Source organism: Ostrinia furnacalis, unplaced genomic scaffold (assembly GCF_004193835.3).
Source record: "Ostrinia furnacalis isolate ACB-3 unplaced genomic scaffold, ASM419383v2 OfSCF2078, whole genome shotgun sequence".
Classification (NCBI taxonomy): Eukaryota; Metazoa; Arthropoda; class Insecta; order Lepidoptera; family Crambidae; genus Ostrinia; species Ostrinia furnacalis.
Window position 1 is genome coordinate 14,600 of NW_021132317.1, and position 18,798 is coordinate 33,397.

Here is an 18,798-nt window from a genome sequence, read left to right on the forward strand (position 1 = left end):
AAGATAAAATTATCTTCACCGGCCACAGCCATGATTTCATATTTTTACACTAATAATATTATTGTGTAGGATTCCGCCGAACACCAGAATCCATAGCCACTTTGTCCGGCAGCGCCACGGTATTGAAAAAAGGAACTAAAAACTATCAAAGCGGCGGGTAATGACACGCTGTTTTACATTACGGCTAGCCGTATTGAAGAACGTTTGGCGCCGAATACATTCCGGCGGATTTTCATTCAGCTGTATTTAATCCGCCTAAACGTTAAGCCGCCGTATTACAAAACAGAGCTGTAATGCAAAATGCCTAGCTGTAATGTAAAACGGCGGATTATACAATTTGACTGCGACATATCGACAGGGTCTGTGAGACGTATGGTAGGCGGTTAAGGGTCAATGATCATCTACTGAAATCCTATTAAACTTAAGTACATGTAGGTACATGTACTTAAGTTTAATAGGATTAAGGTAGGTACCTTGCAGTATTTTACAAGCATGAACGGCGTTCATTGAACGCCATAATATACTATCATGGCCTAAAGTTTCTCCAAGAGCGCCTGTAAAATATTAAGCAGCATAAGGCTGGTTTAAACTTTGCTATGTTACTAACGTAGGAGTATCAAATTTATTTTTCATTTACTTTCTTGGAACTTTTTGAAGATTGCGATTTATTTTTAGAGTATAAGTGTAGTAAGTAGTGCATGAACATCGAGTTATTATAGTCTTGGATCTTAGTTTTATTATAAGTTATAGAATTTCAGTTCAGTCAGTGGCGACCACGGGCTGGAAGACATAGCGTACGCAGGCCTCCTACTAGGTGGACCGATGATCTTGTGAAGGTCGCGGGAAGAGCCTGGATGCGGGCAGCGCAGGATTGTTCTTTATGGAAAACCTTGGGGAAGGCCTCCAGCAGTGTACGTCATTTGGTTGAAACGATGACGAAGTCGATAGAATTTCTGTTGGCAATAATAATGCAATATGCCATACAATCTGCGATATTTAAAACATGTTGTAGGGGTAACTGTCTATGCCTTCTCCAAAAGTAATCAGCTCGAAGATTAATTTCTTTGTGGGTTTTTTTTATGTTGGCAACTCTTAAATCAGCTGTCAGCTGTCAAACGCCAGCAGTCTCATGTCATTAGTGTCAGTTGCTATCAAACAAGTTGGTGGCTGATCGTGTGGAACTCAATAAAAATAATAAAAAGTTTTCGAGAAAAATCAATAATAGCTTGGGCTTACTTCGAGGCAATAATTTTGAAAAGCTTGCCTATAATACAGGTCTAACAAAAGTTGCCGCATTAACGTTTATCATACATTTAGGGCTAAAGTAATCGGCAAAAGTTTGTCTTGATAATTTCTTAGGAATTAGCTTCAATAATGAGTGTCTGTGATAGTGGTGATGCGAAGTTGGACGCAGCAGTCAACACTTGGTTGAAGCATGATAAGGTATTCACAATATTTTATTATTAGGTACATCATTTTTTAATTAAATGAACGATGGAAGTTCTCTTCACTTCGACCGGTATTACATAGGCCTTTGAAACCATTATTGGTTACCATAATAATATGATAGGCTTAGGGAGAATATGGTACAGTAATAATAATTCTTCTTCTCGTCATAATGAATGTATTTGTTTTTACACACACCATAATTTAGAATAGGGGAAATACCCAAAAGATTGGGTCAGGTAATTTGTATGTAGGTAGGTGCCTAATTTAACCAATTTCAAAGAATAAGAATAATTAAATTAATTATTTTTTGGGAATACCTAGTCCTTTTCAATTATTTACACACAAATATAAAGTTTAAAATGTGAATGTTCATGATGCTCACTTCATTCAAGGCCACACCAATACAGGCAAATTGTTTCAGTGAACTACAAACTGTACTCAAAATTATACCTTATGCATAATGAACTGAGCTGTTTTTCAAAGTATGTATACTGTTCTGATTAAATCATAAAAGCACAGACTCAAATTCTGCTCTTGGAAGTAAATGTTAAAAGATTTAAAAAAACAGTAGGTAAGTAAGACAGACAGAAAAACAATCTATAAAATGTATTGTAAATGTAATGTATCTAATAAAATGTAGATAGAAAAATTGAATGAACTAAGAGCCAGTGATCACCAGACCTTCGTTATTTTATATAAACAAAGTTTGTCAGCGAATACTCTCAACAAGAATGGTGATTAACATGTTGTTAGATGTTGTTTCCTCATCAGCCAGATAGTTTCATTCCAACCCCTTGCCAAACAAGAATTTTAGGGTAGCTGCCAAAGCTACCCTAAAATTCTTGCGATAATAAATGCGAAAGTAACTCTGTCTGTCTGTCTGTCTCTCTTTCACGCCTAAACCACTGAACCGATTTTAATGAAATTTGGCATAGAGATAGTTTGAGTCCCGGGAAAGGACATAGGACAGTTTTTATACCGGTTTTTTAAACAGGGTCGCGCGAGATAACGTTTTTCTGTGACAGACAAAATTCCACGCGGGCGAAGCCGCGGGCGGAAAGCTAGTTCATAAATAAATAAAATCATTTATTACAGACAATGCAGTTCATAATCATAGAGACTTATTAATTTTGATGTTTTTAGAACCCTGAAACGCGTAAGGAGGTTCTAGACGACATATCCGCTGCAAGATGGGACAAGCTGAAGAAGACGATGCTGCGTCGCCAGAAGTTCGGGACCGCCGGGCTGCGTGGCCGCATGGGCGCTGGCTACCAGTGCATGAACGACGTCGTCATACTGCAGACAGCACAGGTGCGTTAAAATCTAAATATATATATAACTCAAAGGTGACTGACTGACATAGTGATCTATCAACGCACAGCCCAAACCACTGGACGGATCGGGCTGAAATTGGGCATGCAAGTAGATGTTATGACGTAGGCATCCGCCAAGAAAGGATTTTACGAAAGTCCACCCCTAAGGGGGTAAAACGGGATCCACGCGTACAAAGTCGCGGGCGGCCGCTAGTATCCAATAACTTGGTCAAAACGATAAAAATATTAAAGTAATATGTGGATGCATTAGCTAACTATGCATGAACGACGTCGTCATACTGCAGACAGCACAGGTTAGTTTAAACATCCATTAACTTCATTATTACAACAAAACTAACACCTGATCAAGTGGAACTGGATTGACCACACTCTCCGAAGGGACTCCGATCACATCCCCAAGCAGTTCCCAACAAACTTGGCAGCGCACTGTAGCAGACGAGAATCCGCCGACGACAATCGGCAAGATGTGAAAGCTCAAGACCGAACGCGATGAAGAACTGTTGTGGACGCGCTTTGCTCTATCTAAGGGACAGAAGACTTTAAGTCAAGTAAGTTAACACCTGTGCTAAACAGCAGCGTCATACTGAGCACTGCACAAAAGGTTTTGACAACTATACCACACTATACGTTTAAGGTCGGACCGCCTCAGAGCGGCGCGGTAAAGTGTTGCATGTCACTTCGTTGCACTATTAGTGTACAGTTCATCATATTTAACCTTTGTACCTGTCTCACTATGACACCAATACACCCTATTCTTGTATATAAACTGTAAATGAATAACACTATCATACTGTAAACAGCACAGGTAGCCAATACTTGACCTGTGCTATGTAGGTAATTTGTATTGAGTCTGTATTTGCAAACCCCAAATTCTTTCTTTTGCAGGGCCTGTGTTCGTACATCCAAAAAGTTTGTAACCAGAGCCAATTAAAGAACGGCGTCGTCGTTGGATACGATGGCAGATACAATAGCAAAAGGTAAGATTACGAAAACCTCAATTCAGTTGGTTACAAAACCTTATAGCGTCATCGGCAGACCTTCTTATAACATTAGTTGGGTTCTATGCTTTATTTAAAAAGAAAATACCAAAGATCACAGTCATGTAAACTATTTTTGTTATCATCTCGCTTCAATGGGTTTCATGACCAATTCTGTACAGTGTTATTAATACAACCAATCCCCTAGTGGTCTGATTACTGAATTCTCTTATCGCTCTACCCTCAAGGGTCAGTAATATTACGTACATTCCCGATAAAGAACTATCTCAATTCTCAATGTGTTATCTTATTGTTGTTTTTTACGAGCTATTAATGTTATAAATCAATGACGGTCACAATATTCGTTATGTCAACAACCGATTGTATGTAGATATCCAAGCGGTTCATAGCTGCCTATTTTTAATGGCTTAGGCCATGAGTCCGATTCCATAGTATTTGACGTATTTCAAGCACAGATGCGCCTTTGTCTGTCAGTTCCATCTACAAAGAATCTCCTAAATGCTTATGCACTCTTCACATTAGGTATATCTGAGAGCTTCTGATAGTAACTTATCAGATAGAGTTGCTGTTATAGTACCTAACGCAATGATTCTGTCTTGTGCGTCATTCGAGGACGTAGCGATGATCTATTCGCAACGTCTCCTACGCATTATCGAAAAGTAAACCAATTTTACGTTGGCTACAGGCATATCATATAGAATCTTAAAGATCAAATTCGTTGCCTGCTGCTGTTTTTCCCGAAGACTATAGTCCGGGCCTTTTCAAGGCGAGAGTGAATAGGCACTTACAGGGCAGATATGTACCTACCATCCTAGACTGCATCCCACTTAACATCAGGTGCGATTGTGGTGAAATAATTGCCTTGTAATGCATTAAAAAAATGGAGTCATCCATTTAATTTTGATTTCAATCGAAGGCACAGACACATTTGAATTTGAAACGACTTCGTAATACGAAACGAATGTCTTACTTGTTTGTAGAACTGCATTTTATTATGGATTAGAAACGACTCCCTTGACGAAACGGGGCAGTTGGCACGTTCAACAGTGTTTATTAATTAGTTCCTTGTTATTTCTATTGCTTACCTTTACCAGTTTTTAATGTAGTACAACAGAATAAATACGAGTACCTACATATTTCGGTAATGTGAGTCAAGTAAAGTTACTTAAAACTGATGAGATTAGACGTGATTAGTACACAAAAAATATTGAAGTAAACAATTTTTTACGTTCATGATATTACGTTTGACCACAGAATAAGTAATAGTACAGGTACAGAAGGATTACTCCGCAAGACGATTTAAATAAATGCGAGTCTTGCTACGAAGCGATACAGTGGAATTCAGCTCGCACAGCACTACGTACCTACAATTTTATTCACCTACAAGTTTTGTCTCTTTTTATCGCGTGCCTCTGAACTCTTCTTACGCTGTTAGGGTTGTTGTCTAGTAAAAAAATAATTAATCTACTTATTTGTAATGAGGTACGTATGTAGGTAAGTATGCATTCATTATGGAAAACCTTCATAGTAGGTTAGGTTCCTATACTATCCTAAGAATTATTGATTACCTACATGGCCAACATACCTTTCAGCATCTTTGGGAAGCGAAAAAAAAAGATAAATCCGGTAGATTACTTTTCGAATTTAAACACCCGAACGCCGCACAATATTTCTTTCTCTTTATGTCCACTTTTAAATAATACTTCGATCATAGAATTATAATCATACTACAACGCATGCCAGCGTCCTGACGAGCGCGCGCGTGACATTCGACTGATATAATACCCGCCGGCGGGGCGCTTCGCTGTAGGTAATTATCGGATGTACCGCGCGGAGTGAGCCAGGCCTGGTTTGACGTAATTTTATCGTTCTTTTGTTACGATAAGTACCTACTTAAGTTAGTAATAAAACTGAGGTAATTTAATTTTACCACAGATAATATAATACTAGTATTTTACTGATCTTTTAAAAGATCAGTAAAACTTGATAATAACCCAAATTATTGTAAACTTGATTAAATGTCATAATAAATATAGTCATAGTCGAGTCAGGCTAAACACTGTGCTGCTGGGACGTATTATGTACTTATGCAGTTATTTATAACCAGCTATAGCAAACCTTTTTCTTGAATTAACTATATCTATTGATGAAAATCGGATTAAAATCCGTTGCGTAGTTTAAAATATCTAACAGACAGAAGAACGACTTTGATTCATACTTGAGGACAGCCTAAAGTAATTTATTTTGCGCTAAGTTAATTATTTAAGTATGTTTGTTAATTTACAATGACAAACTTACACAAAATGCAAACAAGACATTCACGAGTGTTTGTGTGTTCTACGACGTGACAACAGCTTGCGTAACTTTGCCAACAATCTATCTTCGGCAGATGTTTTCTTGTAAATAACCACGTAATTAGCACTCTATGTCAAAATAAATGAATTTTGTTATGAGTAATTGCCGTTTAGCTGTAATCGTTGTTAGGTACAAATTAAGAATACATTACGTAATTTAAGGCCTCCCGTGCACTAGGCAGCCTGTCTGCGGCAGCCAGTCTAACATAAATGACGGTGTATGAGAGCCCGCGCACTAAAGCCCGGTCCGTGAGCACGTATAATTTTGTCCAATGACCCCTAGCTACCCATCCTTATTACTCGCGCGTAATTATATTGCTATCGCGACTGTGCGACTGGCAGCCGCAGTGAGTGTGCGAGTAGCTGCGGTTACCACAGCCAGGCTGCCTAGTGTGCGGGGGGCCTAAGACAGGAGTACTGTACACCTATTAGATGTAACTGAATAATGACTATGATCTATTACATAGTTATTATTTTTCATATTGAATACATTACCAACTCTTCGCTCTATTTTTGCTTTTATACAGTTACCACTACCAATATTCTGAATGATTGAATGAATAAAACCCCTTCAGATTCATCATCACTATCGTACGTATATTAAACTGAAAATACTTTGCGTTTATTGATCTCTATTTATTTCAGGGCCATCTCTATTAGACCAATTTAAATACTGGAGTTCCAATAGGTCGCTAGCTTCTGCCCGCGGTTTTGGCCGCTTATTTACTTAAACGCTATCGTAGCGCATTCCCAGATTAAAAACAGTCCAAAGTCTAAACTACATAGTTAGTTTTTAAATAACATAAGTAAAAATAACAGATGACTCAATAACCAGTTTTTAAATTAAAGTGATTAATGCCCGTTTTCACCATCAATCCCTAATTTTTAAGTGACTCCTATGAATACAAAATGCCTGTACTGTGTCACCATAGGGTCACTTAAAAATTAGGAATTGATGGTGAAAATAGGCATAAGTACACCTGTTATTTCACTTAGTTGTAGAGATATCTGAGACAGTTCAATATTTGTTCCAATTGATATTTCTCGTGCATTAATTACAAAATTTCTAGATTTTCTAGTTTATTGGCCGCCGACTCTAGTATGATTTGTAACACACCTAGATCAATCCAGCTTCCATTATTATTCAACGAATCTATTTCTAGTATTTACCGCTCTTCAAGATAGTTTATGATTGAGCATAATGGAGTTGAGTCAATTATGCGATGAGTTCATTCCACTCTTTGCCAATTTAGGCATTCATGATGAACGTAATTTAATACATTCATGGAATTTATGACGGTTGCTTCAATTTCGTCTCTTAAAAATTACAGTGCTATTTCTAGCAAAAGAATCTATCATCAGCCTTTGCCTACCATCTCGATCGCTCGGATTTCGATTTGTCAATGAAATGCAGTCGATATTAGACATGTTTTTGTTGTAAAATTAAACTTATTAAATCTACTTATTATGCCTAGCTTGAGAGCTGTGCCTACATTACCCTCGTACCAAAGTAGCTAATCGAAGTTTGGTGTCGAATTGTATTTTTCTTAAGGTGGGGAGCTCAACTTAATGTGTGCTCAAAAAGGTGCTCGAACAACTAGAAATGACCATGCTTATTTATTAGCAACGTTTCGACACACATGCTACTAAATTGCTCAGTAATGACATTGTACTTTCGTGCTAAAGTACTGTGCGACGGAGTGATAAGGATGGGTAGCTTGGGGTCATTGGACGAAATTCTACGTGCTCGGCGACCGGACTTTAGTAATAGCATCTCAAAGTTCTCAAACTGTACCTTAACTTCTAACTAAAGACCCGGTCTNCCTTGTCTATCCTACAGATTCGCCGACCTCACAACGAAAGTCTTCGTCTCCGCTTCCATCCCTGTCCACTTATTCACTGACGTATGCCCGACGCCTCTTGTATCGTTCGCTACGATCCTGTACGGAGCAGCAGCAGGCGTGATGGTGACCGCCTCCCATAACCCGAAGGAAGACAACGGCTACAAGGTACTGTTTATATCGGCTATTTAACTAGAATAGAATAGTAAAACTTCATTGACACAGTCAGTACAACAAGAACAAAACATTTACTGAGGCACTGTGCCAATAGGCTGCTCGGCATTTATCTTGATATCTTGCTCGTAAGGGCATGACAAGAAGCTGGTCTTCCGCGAACGCCCTTACTTTTGGCATTGGTATTCTTTCGACGATACACCGACTTAAGATTATTTTGGAAAGAGATGAGGATGAGAGATCACGAACTAAATTCATCATTACATACAGGTGACTTTGTTATCAGTATCCAAAATTTTTTAATAAGCTCGTTAGAACAATTTGACAATACAACTTTATCGTAATTATTTATAATTGTGGTATTTTTCGCAAAAAAAAAAAAATTGAAAGTCTAATTCGCGGGTGCCCATATCTTAAGTTTTAAAGGTTATTGCTTATTTTCGCTCACCATTATGTCTATTAAGCTTTGCAGTTAACTGTGTGTACATTTTTTTCCATGAACGAAGCAAATTTTCCACGTGAGTCAATTTGGAAACCGCGCGCAGCGGATGAAAATAATTAAATATGGAGACAAAAGTTTTGTTTTCTTTACGTAAATCAATTAGGTTACTGATTCCGAGTCGATCCTGAAAATTTGGATACTGATACAAAAATTACCCTGTATAATGTGCTGTTGAGATTGCTGCACTGTATTAATTCTACCTATGTAATACCTTGTCTCGGGAAAAAAAATCATCTTTTAATATATTTTTTAATAATTTAAGGTGTACTGGGGCAACGGCTGTCAGATCATAGCGCCGCACGATCAACTCGTGCTGGAGGAAATCGAGCAGTGCTTGGAGTGAGTAGATGTGACATTTTGTTGCTTTTCTAAGGTTTCATAGTTATCAACCAGTTGCAGTCGAGTGTATAATATACTCCCAAGCCGCTTTCCGCTACGGTAACTACGACAAAATTCCTTTAGTCCGCAATAAGAGGGCTACGCTGGGCTGCCCTATCATGAGCCCTCACATGGCTACAGTAGCCAGTCTTGTTGGTAAACGTGCGCGAACAATGTCGATACGTTAGGACACCGCTGATGTAGTTGTAAGTGATAGCCGTACGCAGACATAACCCAATATAGTGCGTAAAAGTGCAAGGCAAGATGTACCACATTTTTCTCATGTTTGTCCAGTGACTGCCTGCCATCTTCTTGACATCATCAGTCCATCGTGCTGAGGAATGTTTATTATTTTACTAGAGTTAATATATCTGTAAGAATGATTAGTCCGCGTAGTTTGAAAGTTATTAGCTATTCTGAAAGTCTGGCGATGTGCACCAAGAATTGGAACGACTTACAGGGCAGATATGTACCATCCTAGACTGCATCCCACTTAACATCAGGTGCGATTGTGGTCAAATACCTGCCTTGTTATGCATAAAAAAATAAAATAAAAACTTTCAATATTTTTCTTCAGTACCTACTGTTTTAATAGGAATGCTTATTAATCTCATTATAGCATACCAGAAGAACACTGGAACATCGATGAGATCCGATCCCATCCCCTAGTCACCGACTGCTTAGAAGAGGCCACAACGAAGTACATGGAATACATCCGCAGCTCGCTACACCCAGACATTTTGGAGACGAATAAAAAAGCGGCAATAGATACTGTGTACAGCGCTATGCACGGCGTCGGTTATAAATACATCGTTAAAGCGTTCGAGGCCGCTAACTTGAAGGTGAGTTTGTTCTTTAGAACGTTATTCCTTCACATTATCTAACATCGATCGACAAAATAAAAAAAGATTGCAAATCTACTGTAGTAAACCCTACCATGAGTGCATCATCCTAAATCAATAGACATTTGCAAATAGCATATCAGTATAGAAACTGTAGTAATTCCAATTAAAATCTATCGCGGACTAAATTATGACTGATTCTCAGGTCACAGTCGTGCTCGTTGAAGTTAAAGGATCGTCTAAAAGTATTCAACGTTCGAATAATCTTTAACTACCAGGCCTGTTCATCTCCGCGAGTTTACATCGAAAACAAAACAAGCACGATGACACCCTGCAGGATTACTATTCGACAATGCCTCGCATACGAGCGAGCATTGACTCACGCACGCGTATTCTTGTGTATGATGGAAAAAAATAAAGAAAATGGTGTACTAAATACTGTGCAGTATTTAACTGTCTAAATAATCATAAAAACCCAGAATGTACTTTTTTAAGTTGCCTGAAGACACTGAGAGGTAAATAAGTGGTTAATATTATTCATGATAATTTATGCTTAATCACGTATTTCCTCCGCCATTTTCTGCAGTTTGGCACCTCACGTCACACATCATTTTACCGAAGTCAGTCCTTATAGCTTCGGCGCAGTGCCGATAACTGACGTTTGTCAACAAAATGGTGCTTGACTCTTGAGACAAGCTAAATTACACCATATTGTTAATGACATAGAGCATACATTTTTTTAAATACCTTCGCTAAGTAAACCTTCTGTACGTAGTACCTACTTATTATTATTCTGTGGTACTACGCAAGCAATGTAAACTGTTTACATTATGACGTCGCTGCTGTCATCATTGCTTTCACGAGCAATGTGTTCTGTTTTTGGGCATATTTTTGCGACCCCGGCCCCGCCCCCTTGTCACTTCTCCCTTTAGTTTCTGTGATCTGTAGGTGCGTCCACACTGGGCGAACGGGCTCGCGCGGCAAACTCGACATCCTGCTCACTCAAGAGCAGTGTGAGCAGGATGACCAGCGTGCCGCGCGAGTCCGTTCGCCTACTGTGGACGCACCATTACTACCCGTTTGCGCTAAGTTTGCCGGTCCGTGGAATGCGTGCCCTCCTCCAACCGCGATTAAACGCAATAAGTTAGTGATTAACCGCAATTAATGTGTCTTATTTAACGCAAATACACAATTTTTATCAATAATAAATAAAAAATGTTTTAAATATAGTTTGTTAAAGTTATAGACGCTTCCCTTCGAGTGACGTCATATCGCCAGCGGCAAACTTATCGGGAACGGATAGTACCGTGTCCGTGATTAAAAATAAAATTAACATAATTTTCAGCTGCCAATAAGCGTGCCCGAGCAGCAAGAGCCGGACCCGTCGTTCCCGGTCTATCCCACAGATTCGCCGACCTCACAACGAAAGTCTTCGTCTCCGCTTCCATCCCTGTCCACTTATTCACTGACGTATGCCCGACGCCTCTTGTATCGTTCGCTACGATCCTGTACGGAGCAGCAGCAGGCGTCATGGTGACCGCCTCCCATAACCCGAAGGAAGACAACGGCTACAAGGTACTGTTTGTATCGGCTATTTAACTAGAATAGAAAAAAAAAAACGTTTTCTGAGGCACTGTGCCAATAGGCTGCTCGGCACTTATCTTGATATCTTGCTTGTAAGGTCATGTCAAGAAGCTGGTCTTCCGCGAACGCCCTTACTTTTGGCATTGCGTATTCTTTCGACGATACACCGAAGATTATTTTGGAAAGAGATGAGGATGAGAGATCACGAACTAAATTCATCATTACATATGTATAATGTGCTGTTGAGATTGCTGCACTGTATTAATTCTACCTATGTAATACCTTGTCTCGGTAAAGAAATCATCTTTTAATAATATATTTTTTTAATAATTTAAGGTATACTGGGGCAACGGCTGTCAGATCATAGCGCCGCACGACCAACTCGTGCTGGAGGAAATCGAGCAGTGCTTGGAGTGAGTAGATGTCATTTTGTTGCTTTCATAGTCAGAGAGTGTCAACATGTCATGACAGCGAAAGGCAGAAGTCGGAACTGTCGCCTATAGTCACCTACCTCTGTCGCAAGCAGTCGCCGACATAATGTCGCTCGTCTGTAAGCTTTCTAAGGTTTCATAGTTATTAACCAATTGCAGTCTAATGTACTGCAGTACGCAAGCCAAATTGCACAGTATACCATGTTTTTCTCAAGTTTATCCAATGAGGGTTTTCGCTATTGAAAAATCCGCCAGATGGCAATACGTAGACGTGAGGTCCAAATGCTGCATGATTGGTTATTTTTGACATGACATTGACAGATATGTCAAAATCCACCAATCATGCAGCATTTGGACCTCGCGTCTACGTATTGCCATCTGGCGGATTTTTCAATTGCGAAAACACTCATTACTGCCTGCCATCTTGCTGGGGAACGATCTACTTTATAAAAATGGAGTAAATATCTCTATTATAATTATTACTCTATGTTGTTTTAAATAAGCTAGTCTAAAGTCTAGCGACGTTCACTTTGCAGCATCTAGAAGCCCAGTGGAAAGACTTAATATTTTTTAAAAGTTTTCTTCACTAGGTTAGCTGTGTTAATATGAATGCTTATTCATCACGTTATCTCCATTATTCTAGTATACCAGAAGAACACTGGAACATCGATGAGATCCGATCCCATCCCCTAGTCACCGACTGCTTAGAAGAAGCCACGACGAAGTACATGGAATACATCCGCAGCTCGCTACACCCAGACATTCTAGAGACGAACAAGAAAGCAGCAATAGATACTGTGTACAGCGCTATGCACGGCGTCGGTTATAAATACATCGTTAAAGCATTCGAAGCCGCCAATTTAAAGGTGAGTTAGCTCTTCAAAATGTTATTCCTTCACATAATAAACAAAAATAAAATTAATCTAAAATAAATATTTATACTTGCTATGAGTCTATGAGTACCTCCTACAATGTCCAAAATATCCAAATTACCGTAACTTTTTGTATGCAGTCTGACAGATTTTTGACGTTTGTCAAAGTTAAAGTAAGATGGTGCAACTCATCCGCTAGATAGGCCAAAAAAAAAACTCAGCCTTAAATAGTTAAAGTTTAGAGATCACACGATAGGACGAGAAAATACGACCAATATTATCAGATCGTGACCTCAATAGTATTAGCGAGGCTATTCCGAAAAACATCCGAAGTTTCGAATGTTGTCTCACGTAAAGTGAGCGTGAGCGACAGTGACTATTGTTTTAGGTAAAGTTCGAGCGCGACAGCAATATAGTTACGCGCGAGCGATAAAAATGGGTAGCTTGGGGTCATTGGACGAAATTCTATGTGCTCGGCGACCAGACATTGCTCATAGTAAACTTGCAATCCAAAATAAAATAAAAAATCAACATTGTTTTCCAGCTGCCAATAAGCGTGCCCGAACAGCAAGAGCCAGAGCCGTCGTTCCCGACAGTAGTGTTCCCCAACCCCGAGGAGCCTGCGTGCTTGGAGCTCAGCACTGGCCTGGCCGAGCGGAGCGCCGCGCGCCTGCTGCTGGTCAACGACCCCGACGCCGACCGCCTGGCCGTCGCCGAGCGGGACCACAGGTCTAGGGAGCTGCTCTCTTAGCAACAAGTGTCTTTCAGCAACAAGCGAGTCTCTAAAAGGCGACTTCCAGCACCAGCTAGTCTCTAAAAGGCGACTTCCAGCAACAATAGTCTCTAAAAGGCGACTTCCAGCAACAAGCTAGTCTCTAAAAGGCGACTTCCAGCACCAGCTAGTCTCTAAAAGGCGACTTCCAGCAACACTAGTCTCTAAAAGGCGACTTCCAGCAACAAGCTAGTCTCTAAAAGGCGACTTCCAGCACCAGCTAGTCTCTAAAAGGCGACTTCCAGCAACACTAGTCTCTAAAAGGCGACTTCCAGCAACAAGCTAGTCTCTAAAAGGCGACTTCCAGCAACAAGCTAGCCCCCAATAGGCATCTTCCACATTGCTTTCTGGCTCCCAATAAGCGTGCCCCAGCAAGAGCCAGAGCCGTCGTTCCCGACAGTAGTGTTCCCCAACCCCGAGGAGCCTGCGTGCTTGGAGCTCAGCACTGGCCTGGCCGAGCGGAGCGCCGCGCGCCTGCTGCTGGTCAACGACCCCGACGCCGACCGCCTGGCCGTCGCCGAGCGGGACCACAGGTCTAGGGAGCTGCTCTCTTAGCAACAAGTGTCTTTCAGCAACAAGCTAGTCTCTAAAAGGCGACTTCCAGCACCAGCTAGTCTCTAAAAGGCGACTTCCAGCAACAATAGTCTCTAAAAGGCGACTTCCAGCAACAAGCTAGTCTCTAAAAGGCGACTTCCAGCAACAAGCTAGCCCCCAATAGGCATCTTCCACATTGCTTTCTGGCTCCCAATAAGCGTGCCCCAGCAAGAGCCAGAGCCGTCGTTCCCGACAGTAGTGTTCCCCAACCCCGAGGAGCCTGCGTGCTTGGAGCTCAGCACTGGCCTGGCCGAGCGGAGCGCCGCGCGCCTGCTGCTGGTCAACGACCCCGACGCCGACCGCCTGGCCGTCGCCGAGCGGGACCACAGGTCTAGGGAGCTGCTCTCTTAGCAACAAGTGTCTTTCAGCAACAAGCTAGTCTCTAAAAGGCGACTTCCAGCACCAGCTAGTCTCTAAAAGGCGACTTCCAGCAACAATAGTCTCTAAAAGGCGACTTCCAGCAACAAGCTAGTCTCTAAAAGGCGACTTCCAGCAACAAGCTAGCCCCCAATAGGCATCTTCCACATTGCTTTCTGGCTCCCAATAAGCGTGCCCCAGCAAGAGCCAGAGCCGTCGTTCCCGACAGTAGTGTTCCCCAACCCCGAGGAGCCTGCGTGCTTGGAGCTCAGCACTGGCCTGGCCGAGCGGAGCGCCGCGCGCCTGCTGCTGGTCAACGACCCCGACGCCGACCGCCTGGCCGTCGCCGAGCGGGACCACAGGTCTAGGGAGCTGCTCTCTTAGCAACAAGTGTCTTTCAGCAACAAGCTAGTCTCTAAAAGGCGACTTCCAGCACCAGCTAGTCTCTAAAAGGCGACTTCCAGCAACAATAGTCTCTAAAAGGCGACTTCCAGCAACAAGCTAGTCTCTAAAAGGCGACTTCCAGCAACAATAGTCTCTAAAAGGCGACTTCCAGCAACAAGCGAGTCTCTAAAAGGCGACTTCCAGCAACAATAGTCTCTAAAAGGCGACTTCCAGCAACAGCTAGTCTCTAAAAGGCGACTTCCAGCAACAAGCTAGTCTCTAAAAGGCGACTTCCAGCAACAAGCTAGTCTCTAAAAGGCGACTTCCAGCAACAAGCTAGTCTCTAAAAGGCGACTTTCAGCAACAAGCCAGTCTGTAAAAGGCGACTTCCAGCAACAATAGTCTCTAAAAGGCGACTTCCAGCACCAGCTAGTCCCTAAAAGGCGACTTCCAGCAACAAGCTAGCCCCCAATAGGCATCTTCCACATTGCTTTCTGGCTCCCAATAAGCGTGCCCCAGCAAGAGCCAGAGCCGTCGTTCCCGACAGTAGTGTTCCCCAACCCCGAGGAGCCTGCGTGCTTGGAGCTCAGCACTGGCCTGGCCGAGCGGAGCGCCGCGCGCCTGCTGCTGGTCAACGACCCCGACGCCGACCGCCTGGCCGTCGCCGAGCGGGACCACAGGTCTAGGGAGCTGCTCTCTTAGCAACAAGTGTCTTTCAGCAACAAGCGAGTCTCTAAAAGGCGACTTCCAGCACCAGCTAGTCTCTAAAAGGCGACTTCCAGCAACAATAGTCTCTAAAAGGCGACTTCCAGCAACAAGCTAGTCTCTAAAAGGCGACTTCCAGCACCAGCTAGTCTCTAAAAGGCGACTTCCAGCAACAAGCTAGCCCCCAATAGGCATCTTCCACATTGCTTTCTGGCTCCCAATAAGCGTGCCCCAGCAAGAGCCAGAGCCGTCGTTCCCGACAGTAGTGTTCCCCAACCCCGAGGAGCCTGCGTGCTTGGAGCTCAGCACTGGCCTGGCCGAGCGGAGCGCCGCGCGCCTGCTGCTGGTCAACGACCCCGACGCCGACCGCCTGGCCGTCGCCGAGCGGGACCACAGGTCTAGGGAGCTGCTCTCTTAGCAACAAGTGTCTTTCAGCCACAAGACAGGCGTCTTCAAGCACCAGCTTGTCTCTAAAAGGCGACTTCCAGCAACAAACTAGTGTTTGAAAGGCGACTTTCAGCAACAGCTAGTATCTAATAGGCGACTTCCTGCAGCAATAAGCTAGCGGGTATAGGTGTAAACCAACAACAAGCTAATAAGAGTCTTACAGGAACCAGCTAGTCTCCAAAAATCGACTTACAGCAACAATTTTGCTTCTAATAAGTGTGTTCCAGCAACAAGCTGTTTTTAGGAGACATTAAGCCTCAGCGGCAGACGACTTGATAAAGGTAGCAGGAAGGTGCTGGATGCAGGCCGCTACCAACCGTGCGATGTGGAAGTCATCGGACGTCCTGTGGCTGAAATGATGATGTGTTTGTCTATTACCTGTTTTAAGTATTGTAAAAATAATGTGAACATTATTTATTTCCAGTACCAAATCGTGGAAGGTATTCACGGGCAACGAAATGGGTGCTCTGCTGGGCTGGTGGCTGCTCGAACAGAACTCTAAACGGAACGATGCGAGCGAGGTTTGTTTATTTACTTAAAAACTATCTTTTGGCTGTGGCTTTGCCCCCGTAAGTTCCTTCTGTCACAGAAAGTTTTATTTATTTATTTAGAAAGCTGCTTGAAGGCTTACAGAAAATCCAACGCGCCAACAAGATACAGTCATGCAAATTATATAAATTAAAAATGTCAATATTGTGTACAATTGTGAAGTAAAACGATAAAAAAAATCAGTCAAATAAAATTTTGTTTTGATGACTTCAAATCGCTTGATTCCTTAACAATGACATGAAATGCATATTGTCCCGTCGTGCCATTCACCTTTCAACGACCGCTTTAGTGGTCTCTGTAGATGAGCTCTACCTGAACAGACTTAGGTAGGGTTCATTTTTAATTTTTAATCCCCAGATTAGATATCGTTCGATAAATTTGACTGGTGGGTGACTTGGGCGGATTCGACCAATCAAGAGTAAATATTAATCTCAGAATTAATCGTCAGTTTTGACATATTTCCCATACTGAAATTGTCAACGTGTCAGTTATACCAAGGGTTATTCTTGGATAAAAGCTTTGTCGAATCGGGCCTTAATAGAATTAATTTCTTCAGGTGTACGTGATCGCAAGCGTGGTTAGTTCCAAGATGTTGCGAGCACTCGTCCAAGGCAAAGGCGAGTTCGTGGAGACGCTCACTGGCTTCAAGTGGATGGGTAAGATTGATTAAAGTATTCCTTCCATTCTCTAACCCATCTGGCCAACACTTTAGAACCTGTAAGATAAGCTATAAGCTTTTGTCACGCCATTTTATCGATTTTACACGATAAGCCCATACGTTTGTCATCTAAAATCATCGATAACATTTTTTTTTATCCACAACGAGGAAGCTCTTGGCCTGTATCTCACCTGATGGTAAGTGACGATCAGGAGGTGGAAGCGAGCTTCACCCGGAATCCTCAACCACGAACTGGCTATCTACCTCTAACTGCCAGAACATAATAATGCTGTTAACTTTAGTTGTTATGGCGACAGACTTAGGTAAGATGGTGGTAGCAACCAGGCGGACTTAAAACAAGCCCTACCACCAACCAAACCGAACAGAAAAATCTGCCCCCACTGGGAATCGAACCCGGGACCTCTGCGTCTGAAGCAGGTGGTCTTACCACTAAACCACAGAGGCGTTTTTACCACGGCCTGTATCCTAGCCCAGTTGTTTTCCAAAATAAATTATTTATATTGTTGCAGGCAACACCACACTCCTCCTTGCGCAGCAGGGTAAGCTACCGTTGTTCGCGTTTGAGGAGGCCATTGGCTACATGTGCAACCATCGCGTGCCCGACAAGGACGGAGTATCGGCCGCTGTACAGGTGAGGTTTAGTTTATAGATAATATAAACATAGCCTTTTTGTTTGAAATAACCGAGGCACTCTTAGGCTGGGTTGCACCATCTTACTTTAACTTTGACAAACGTCAAAAATCTGTCAAAATCCATACAAAAACACCGGTTATCGTCAAAGTTACGGTCAAAGTTTGGTGGTGCAACCCAGCCTTATTGTTTCATTTAAGTCCCCATTTTTATTTTAACCTACCTAGCCACCTCCTTTCCCTTTTTACTTCAAACAGCAGAGCTTCCCTTTTTCTCTTTGTATTACAAACATTCCAGCCATCCCCTTCCCCGTTTTAATTAAAACAACTGAACCCCTTCGGGCGTTTTTTCACAATAATCTTGGCAAACGGGCATTAATCACACAGTTTTAGTCATAGCTGGGCATTAACTCGTTAATCCGTTAATCGTTAATTAACGAAGTTAACATTTCTATTAACGGATTAACTTTTAAGTTAACTTTAAAAAATGTTAACGGACTCGTTAACTTCTGTTAAATTATCCTAAGTCCGTTAATCGTTAATCCAGTACCTATACTATTTACCAAAAAGATACCTACAGCAGGCATGCAGAAAAACGCGTTCTGACAAGTACCTACGTTCGGGCTTCCACCCGATCACTAACGACACTTGTTAGTATGTGTGGGTGGGACAACTCTTGCAACTGAATTTAAGACCAGTTTTTCTCAACCGATTGAGCTGAAAGGATAGTGCCAGGGNCCGTCGTTCCCGACAGTAGTGTTCCCCAACCCCGAGGAGCCTGCGTGCTTGGAGCTCAGCACTGGCCTGGCCGAGCGGAGCGCCGCGCGCCTGCTGCTGGTCAACGACCCCGACGCCGACCGCCTGGCCGTCGCCGAGCGGGACCACAGGTCTAGGGAGCTGCTCTCTTAGCAACAAGTGTCTTT

At 42.3% G+C, this 18,798-nt stretch overlaps 1 protein-coding gene across 1 annotated transcript; it reads left to right on the forward strand.

The window, feature by feature from the left end:
- Positions 1-1,150: 1,150 nt before the first annotated feature.
- Positions 1,151-18,784, forward strand: LOC114354594 (uncharacterized). Its single transcript, XM_028307064.1, is given in 20 exon segments — positions 1,151-1,443; positions 2,593-2,760; positions 3,669-3,760; positions 7,976-8,144; positions 8,915-8,991; positions 9,650-9,872; positions 11,218-11,267; positions 11,270-11,447; positions 11,793-11,869; positions 12,531-12,753; positions 13,304-13,509; positions 13,894-14,064; positions 14,284-14,454; positions 14,674-14,844; positions 15,376-15,526; positions 15,753-15,967; positions 16,443-16,539; positions 17,124-17,223; positions 17,756-17,877; positions 18,605-18,784. Coding segments are annotated over 20 exon segments (2,910 nt in total). The 5' UTR covers positions 1,151-1,374.
- The last annotated feature ends 14 nt before the right edge of the window (positions 18,785-18,798 follow it).